Here is a 9420-nt window from a genome sequence, read left to right as displayed (position 1 = left end):
TATGAGTCAATTTTAAAAGATGATGTAAGCCGGTCATAAAAAAAAAAAATCAGATACAGTCACAAACTCGGAATTGGCCATCAAGATCTGCAGTGTAAATGCAGCCTAAATGTCTCTGCATTCATGCCTCCTCAAAGCCCGATTGCAGTAAAATCATGTAAATTGACTTTTGCAGCATGAGACATGCTTCATTAAAAGTTATTTTGATTATTAAGTGTTTAAAACCTTATATGTATGCGCTCTAGGGATGTATGTCCCCACAAATATCAAGAGCAAATCTATGCCCTATGCTTATGGATTTAACTTCATCAATAATCTCTTCATTATCAATATTGACAGCTGATACATCAGTGAATTTCTAGTTTCTATTGTTTTATTTTAACATTATTCAAGCTAAACCAAGTATTTAGTACTGGCTGCTTATTAGTAAGAATATAATTATCAGCTTATCAGTACCTGTCAGAAATATCAGCACATCCTTAAGCACGGTATGTCCCATTATTAGCAATACTGATTGTTAATTGCATAATTGTTATATTGTACCTTTCATTTATACAATACCATAAACATACAGCTTTTATGATTCAATCTTTTAAAATCATTTCCACACACACACACACACCAAAAAAAATAAACCCGCAAGTACCTCAGACTTTATCTACAACTGGCTTCAGTTTATAACGTTGCAAAACAAGACAGTCAAAATATTTCAGTTCTGCCTTGACAAGGTATCGCATCGCATCCGTGTGTCAGATAAACCCCAGCACTCACATATATCAGGAGATTCATCAGAGCCGTCTGGACAGTCTTTCTCCCCATCACAGCGCCACCCTTTGGAGATGCAGGTTACCTGGTCTTTGCATACAAACTGCTTTGGACTGCACGTCTTCGGGGCTGAAAGAAACAAATGAAAAGAGTGACTTACAGTTCTCAGACCTAACAATCAAGCGATATTCAGTCATTTTGGGGTTTTTATTTACCACATGGATTGGTAATGAATTGAAATTGTATGTAAAATGCCATACCATTGAAGAGTTGAGATTAAAATTTAATTTAAGCACAGATAATAAAACTAGAGTAAAAGTAGAGTAAAAATGCACTTTGAGAAAAGTGCAATAAACTTACCAATAATAATAATAATAATAATTATTATTATTATTATTGTTATTATTATTATTATTATTATTATTATTATTTAGGGCGATTTGGGGAAAATTTCTAATTGCGATTTGTTTGACAGATATTGTGATTTCGATTTGATTTGCGATTTAATTTTGTAGTCAAGCTTTAGCTCATTAATCTGTATTCTAGCTTCTTCCTGTGAAAATGCAGTGAGTGTTATTTAAAAAAAGAACTGAAAATATTTACTTAAACATTTATTCAAATTTGTTTTAAAATATAATTTTTTCTAGAGAAAGCAGTAAACAAGAATAAAATGACCTTGCCTTATGTTCCGCATAGTTCGGTTGCGCAATTCTGATTGGGCAGAACAAAAGTGTGCTCACTCAATTGGCTAGTAAGACTATCACACACAGACGACAGTTACGCATTTGCTCTGCACGGGGGAAATGAAATAATACATTTAGATTTCATATCGCAGCCTCTTGCGATTACCTAATCGCAACGTTTCAAATCGCGATGGCGATTCAATTAATCGCACAGCCCTATTATTATTATTCAAAATTCAGATGCAAAAACCTCTCAGTTCCATCTGAAACTTTCTTCCAAAATTAACATTATTCTCAGGCTCCTATGTCTTGATCCAGTAATTTCACTTTTATGGCAAAGAATAGGTCATTTTCATGGCTTTTAATATGAAATAACTGAGCATAAAATAACAAACATAAGAGGCTAAGGAAAATGCTCATTAGCTATGTTTCCATCCAAAGATGCGAAGTAAATTTATGCGCAAAACTTGAATATTGCATACAAGATTATATTTATTTTCGATACCAATAAAGCAGGGTTTCCATCCAAGTAGTCAAAGAGAACAAAATCGTCACTCCCTGATTAACTGGGGCCAAATATCAAAAGTAAACACGGAATTTACTGTGGTAGGGGAAGCTGCGTCAATCTTATCTTTATTTAATAAATCACTTGCACCTCAGAAGACAAATGCCGACATCCAATGAACAAGTGGTGGCGTCTGAAGGCATCAGACATGGAGCACAGGGGTTTTAGAATGACCAAAACAACATTTCAGATGTTTTAGTGTGCTCAGCCTGCTGGTTTGTCTATTCACACACGTCATCATCACATGATATCTCATAACAAAATCACAAGACTTTTTTTAATGCGCATACTGGAATTTGTTCGGTAAAAATGTTTACATCGTCGTTTATTCGCATCTTTTCTTATCAAATAAAAAGTTTATCCTACTCCGTTATCAAAACCATTTCCAAAATTTATGCGCTTCTTGGCGTTTCCATTAGCAGTTCCAAAATGCGCATAAAAATAGGTGAATGGAAACGGAGCTAATGCAGAAGAAAATTCCAGATGGCACTTAAAGGTTTTTGCATCAGAACTCTTCCTGTTTTCAAAGATCTGAAAGAAAGAAACTATTAGTGTTGCGATATACTGGTAATAGAAAATCTGGTCATTTTTTAAACCTGAACAGAAAAAAAAACTACAACCTACTATCAACGTTTTGAAAATGCTGTTATAAAGAAATGTTACAACAAAAAGTGAAAAAAGTAGATGTTATTTCAAGCATAACTCTAGACCCTACTATATATAAAATGAGCAAAAAAATCTGTCATCGTCCAGTCTCCTGTCTACATATCTGCCACTGAACAACCGACATTGGTCAACCACTAAATGCTTCAGCAATACTAAGTCATATTTTTGTTGAGGAGAACATCTAGATTTATGAAATACGCAAATACCTCAATTATTTAGACACCTCGACTCTGACAGCACAAAACTTTTAGAAGAAAACCCTTGTGGATGCGGTCGCAAGCTTTTCTGAATCTATCATTCCTCGTGCCAACGATAGCTGGTTTTCAACACAGCTGGGTCATACAAAGTTCACAGAAAACTCATTTTGCTGTAATATTAACCCAGCATAGGTGCTTTTATGTTTGTTTATTTCCCAAGTGCTGCCCGCAAACAGTGGTTTTCTTTTGCCCTCTATAACCTGTGAGATGTTTTCTCTCAATGTACGGACAGAGGTCTTTTCATTACCGGCGGCAGGGTAAAGTAAGTGTCAGTTTCTGTGTAACCTCGGCAATCTGAAGGGTATTTTTGCTCAGTCAGTTTGATGAGATTGTTGAGGTAAACCGCAGAAGTGCCTCAGGACTCTGGGTAATGTGGCCCTGCCCCACTGCTGACACTGGTCCGCTCAGCCAGAAGTCAGAAATCCTCGGTGAAACCGCTGCTGTAATTAAACCATTCTGAGTCTGTCCATCCCTGCAGTAAAACACACATGCAGCTCCAATACCTCCTGTGGGTGCGGCTCAAGAACATATACAACTGACTACAGGCCTGTCCAAATACAATACACTAACTGCACTGACAAATCCAAAGTTTGCAGCCTATCATTTATTCATTCATTCATTCATTCATTTATTCATTCATTCATTCATTTTCCTTCGGCTAAGTCCCTTTATTCATCAGAGGTCGCCACAGCGGATTGAACCGCCAACTTATCCAGCATGTTTTACACAGCGGATGCAATTTTAGTTTATTCAATTCATCTATAGCATATGTCTTCGGACTGTTAGGGAAATCAGAGCACCCGGAGGAAACTCACACGAACACAGGGAAAACATACAAACAGAAATGCCAACTGACCCAGTGACCTTCTTGCAGTGATGCGACAGTGCTAACCACTGAGCCACCGTGATGCCCACGCAGACTATCATATGATTTTATAAAAGATGGATTTAAGAAAAACAGCAGCTATATAAAAGAATAAAACAGGAAATGTAGGGAATATTTTGTTTCCATAAAGATTCTCTTATAATGTCTAAGACAGTTTGTGCAAAGATTAAAATTTCCTCACCATTTACTCACACTAAAGTGGTTCTAAACTTATTCGTTTCTTTCTTTTCTTGAAAACACAACAAGATATTCTGAAGAATGTTGGAAAAAGCAGCCATTGGCATCCATACTACTAATACTAGGAAAAAAAATACTGCAGTAGTGTTATCCCATTCCAAATGTCATTCCAAATCTCATTACAAAGTACAATGGTGAACTATTGATCTAGGTTAAAATATTAGTTGTGTGTAAAATAAAAAGTTATATTCCAGATCGGAAAAGATGTAGGAAAATAGCAATAGATATTGCATCTTTTCCGATCTGGAATATTACTTTTTCTATTACTTTATATTAATATGACTTTTTTTACTTCCCTAAATTAATGTTGTAAATCTCAATACATTTGTTTGAAATTAAAAATTGAGAATCCAATTAACATTTTACATATAAATAACATTAGCCACACATAGCCTTAAATAGTAAACTCACACAGTAAAATCCAACAGTCAACTTTAATCAAATAAAATGAGTGAAGTTAACAATTTACTGAAATTATTCTACTCATTTGAAGAGTGTTGAACTCTAATGCGTTAATTAAATACTTCATTACTTCAACTTAAATGGAGTAAGTTTACAGTACTCATATAGATTCGTTTTTAACTCAAAATGTTTGTAGCAATCAGCTTCCTCAAACAGTTTGAGTTGCCTTAACTTATTGGGTTTTACAATATTTAGTTGGTTTGAGTTCTTCTCAATTATTGGGATTTACTGTGCTCAAATTGCTTCTTTTACTCAAATGGCTTAAGTTCACAGAATTCATTACGGTTAGTTTTTGAGCTTAAATGGTTTGTTGTAATCGGTTTCCTCAAATGGTTTGAGTTACCTTAACTTTTTGGGTTTTACAGAGCAGGGATTTTTGACAGTGGTCTATTAAGTTTTTTTCGTTGGCAACCTCCTTTGCATGATTGATCATGATTAATTGAAGTTGCTGTCAAATTAAGCACACACCATTAATCTTGTTTAACACTTTTTGTCATCAATTGCTATACCCACTAAAGTCAACCATCAGACAGAAAGATGATTCTCACAAAACCGTATTTCTTTTCATTGATGGTAAGTTTAGGTATGTGCTTCCAAAAATAAATAAATACATAAATCAAAAGCTAAACTTCTCAGAACTCATTGAATATAGTGTACATTTCAATAGCAAACAGCTTTTACAGTTTGTTTTCATTCCAGACAAGTTAAGTTACAATAGAGAACAGAACAACATATATGATCACAAAATACATTAAGGTACAAGACTTTTCAAACTTATAGATACCACAGACCCTCAAAATCCCACTATATAGAGGGATATCATGACTTATGGGGACATACTTTTCTACTGTAATTGATCAATGCATTACCAAAACCCTACAGTGTCCACTGTATCTGAAGTATCAGTTAAGTAGAGAAGAGCCCAGCGGTAAGCATCTGATTGTGATTCTCTGCAGGACTTCTCCTCTTCGACACGTACCTCTCTCCACATTTGGCAGGAGGAGAGGTGTTTTGGGAAAAAGAGAACCAGGGGAAAAGCTGCGAGGGGGAGAGGATGTGACTGCAATCACAAGAGAGAAGGGAGTAGTGCACAGCTTCAGGCACGTTTCTGTACATTATCAAAATGCTGAGAAAGCTAAACCTTCGCCTCCATTCTCAGACTGTCACTTCTCGAGCTGTCTGTGTGGAGAACGACGATCTCCTCATGGAGACCACCGAGAATAATGAAGACAAAGTGGATGAAATTATGAAGGGCATTTAGTTAACTAGTGAAATGAAGAGCCTTGACTTTGCTTCCATAAATGCTTAGCTATCTTGTAAGAGTGTTTTCTAATGTAGAAATGTCTGATTAAACTAAGAAAATTCTAAATGAATTTGAGACTCACTCGTGTCTTTCCAAATTAAACTTTTTTTTTCACAAACCAGAAATTCAAATCGTTTCCTAGTCGACAGTTAAAGGTTGCCTAATTTTGAAAAATTACCAAACTACCAGTACCAGGTAATACTGGTCATAAATACAACTGCATTGACCATCAGGTGGTGTCATAATTCTTTACAAAGAACAATTGTGCGATTTACATAGCACAATTCAAAATAAAGTAATCCAAAGTTGGTGCCTGATAGCTCCTACCCTTTTGTCTGCTCCACAATAAGAAGCTAGCATTTTGCCATACTAACAAAATGGCACTGTAACATGCTACCAAATTTGACTTGCTTTGTACATTAGGATGTACAGAAAAATATGCTTAAACATGGCATGTACATACATACTTCCGAACACACATATTTACATGTGCACATACATATATATACACATATATGTATAAAAACCTGTACACATAAGAAAATACAAACACATTCTACAATATATGATGATAATCTGTAAAGCATCTATTGAAAAACTGTTTTATTAATAATTTTTAATAATTTGTTAAATTATTTGAGTGTTGTTGAGATGTTTTAATGAGTCATGTGACCGTAGTACTCAAGAGAGACTCTAGATGCACCTGATCGCTGTTACCCTGATGAAGGCAGATCCTTGCTGAACCGCGTAGGTTTTTGAAGATTTAGCCATGTGAATAAAGGCTTTTTAAATTTTCCACATTTTCCGAGTGCCTTGGACTAATTTCTGTTGTTGTTTTGATGAATCCCTTACACAAAGAGCACCGACCAAATATTTGAGTTACCCCTGAGTGCTTTTTGTTTGTCTTTCTCAAATAATTCTTTATATTTGTAACCAATACATAAAATAATCAATATAAAACAATTCATACAAATCTTGATATGATTTTTCTGAGTCTCATTACAAAAACATAAGAAAAATAGAACTAATATCTAACATAATGGACGAAAACACGAAATATCTAAATCTTTTACACAAATTCATTTACAAACTGCAATTCTGAAGTCATGGTCAAAAACTCACACCTAGTCTTTTAGAAGAAGCAAAAACTTTTCTAAAATGCACATCTGCTGCCACATAATGAGCAAAGAACAAACAAAAACTCACGACAAACAGGACATTTCTAAAGTAAATCCATAATTTATATACACTCAAATCTTTAGCACATATTTTAATTATAACATTGAAAACTATTTATTGGCCAATACAGATTTTGCAACTGATATACCAGGCATTCCATTAAAAAAAAAGGATAAAAAAGGGCCTAAAGAAGAGTTCCAACACAAGGGGACCTTCAATTTAACTATACTAACAACCACATACAGGAAAGTCCTCAAAACCCTTTGATACTTTCTTCAGGACTTCTCTTGGGATCATATAAACACAATGCGTGTCAACATCTAGGACATTTATCTCTTCCCAAACAAGCTCACAGAACCAGGCTTTGTTCCAGTGCGCCAGATGAGTTCTCAGAGATCAGGTCAGCAGCATTAGGAGGAGGATGGATACAAAGTGGAAAGTGCATAAAACTTTATAAGCCACAAACAGAGGCTGTAGGGTGGAGGAGGACTGTAAAAGAGATAGTTTCAAGTATGCAAAACAGCTGGTGATGAGACCAGCAATTCCAGCATATGTACTTACTTTCATCATTGCCAAATATTTACAAGCAGTGTTACTGTTGTTAATGAAAAAACATGTGCTGAGTTACCTTTACATTACATTGTTTGTCACTTTGACACTTCTGTACACAAAACTGAGTTCTCAAATACTTGTTATCCCATTGAAAATTTCTTGAACTCTTCTGACATTCTGGGCATTGTGAATGTGTGTAAAACAGAGGTGTGAACCTACACTGGTCTCACGGTTCAGTTACAATTATCATGCCATCGATTCAGTTCAATTCGATTTCTTTGTGCAGCACGGTGCATTCACCTTGCTTTCCATACACAATTTTATATTTTACTTCACAGCATATGAAAAATTTATAAATTTATTTACTATTTGGAATACAATTTTGTCCTTTAATACAAGCAGTCTTATATATATATAACTGTATATAAGGTACAGGTATAACTGTACCTTTAAAAACTCAAGTACATGCACAGAACAACATGAGCATTTATAGCAAATAAACAAATGTAAATATCCTGCTCGCTTTCTGAGCCTTGTCAAGCGAGTTCTTACATTCCTATGATTGGTCACGCACTCAGCAGAAAGGGCTGCGATTGGCTCTAACGCTGTTCACCGATGATAAACACTGATAAACGGGTGATCACATTAGATACATGATAGACGCCATGGAGAAAACTCGCTCTGCAGACACGCTCGTGTCTGTATCCAAAAGTATTGCTGTAACAGCCTAGAGGAGAGGAAAAACCACGCCAACAGGTCAGAGGTCAACAGTAAGAGAGAGAGAGACAGAGAGAGAGAGAGAGAGAGAGAGAGAAATGGAGTTTACTTTCATTTTCTCAGTCGCAGTGAAATAGGGGCTTCTGCTGTAAGTGCACAGAAGTAACAATTAATTTTGACACCCCCAGTGTAAAGTAATTCTGTTATGTTATGCTTTTGGTTCAGGTCAGCAGTCGACATTCAATTTCTTGGTTAACAGCTGCTGAAACTTCTTATATAAGGAGCTCAGTTATTCTGAAAGGTATTATCTCTTATTATAAAAGTTAGAGTTTAGCCCAATATTGCTGTTATCTGCAAAAAAATAAAATCTAACCGATTTTTTGGTTAACTGCACTGATTCTCAACAAGGTCAAAGTGACCTAATATTCATGACACAAAATTTTTGTTTAAGCTTATTCCTTTGGTAAATTGTTAAGGCATCGGCTAATAAAACAGCTTCACCCCTATTTAATCCTGATGATAGGTTCTATTTCTTGAACACACTAAATGCGATCACGGTATAAACAGTATTATATAATCCTACACACATTTAAAAATATATTTGTAGAAATACACCGACATACCGACCAACCCTTTATTTCAATATCAGCCAATATCACTTCTAATAATACAAAAAAGACCATTTTTAAAATGGTACAAATTCAAAATAAATCTAACCCTAAATGTCTTGTAGGGCTGGGTGATATGGCAAAAATGCAATCTCGATAATTATTTTCCACATTTAATGATACATATACATTAATGAAACAAATTTTATGATGATATAATATCCTTTATCAGCCTAGCACTAATGGCTTGTCTATAACACTGTTACTAACTTTGCATTCCTAAGGTCTTTATCTCTCAACCAGACTACTGCATTCTCAACTCTCAGGCCACCAATTGCACATAAAAAGCAACAATAAAAAACGTTCAGCATCTAAATTTAACGCATGATCACATAGAAGCAGCAGCATAGAGGAGAGCCTGCGACTCTAATTGGAGGTTTTGGGGATGATGAGGGGAACCAAATACACAAGCAACATTTCCCACAGAGCTTGCCTTCATTCAAAGTGCACAAATATTTCAGACAGAGATGTGGATTGTTA

General features: G+C 35.3%; 1 protein-coding gene across 1 annotated transcript in view; it reads right to left on the bottom strand.

The window, feature by feature from the left end:
* Window positions 1–670: 670 nt before the first annotated feature.
* The window catches only part of LOC130217157 (very low-density lipoprotein receptor-like), a 32216-nt gene continuing 23466 nt past the window's right edge, over window positions 671–9420 (bottom strand). The window contains exon 2 of the mRNA XM_056449203.1: window positions 671–894. Coding sequence (XP_056305178.1) covers window positions 710–894 — 185 coding nt within the window. The 3' untranslated portion in view covers window positions 671–709. The remainder of the gene's footprint in view (window positions 895–9420) is intronic.

The sequence above is a fragment of the Danio aesculapii genome, chromosome 23 (genome assembly GCF_903798145.1).
Source record: "Danio aesculapii chromosome 23, fDanAes4.1, whole genome shotgun sequence".
NCBI lineage: Eukaryota > Metazoa > Chordata > Actinopteri > Cypriniformes > Danionidae > Danio > Danio aesculapii.
This window is presented reverse-complemented; position numbering and strand designations above follow the sequence as displayed.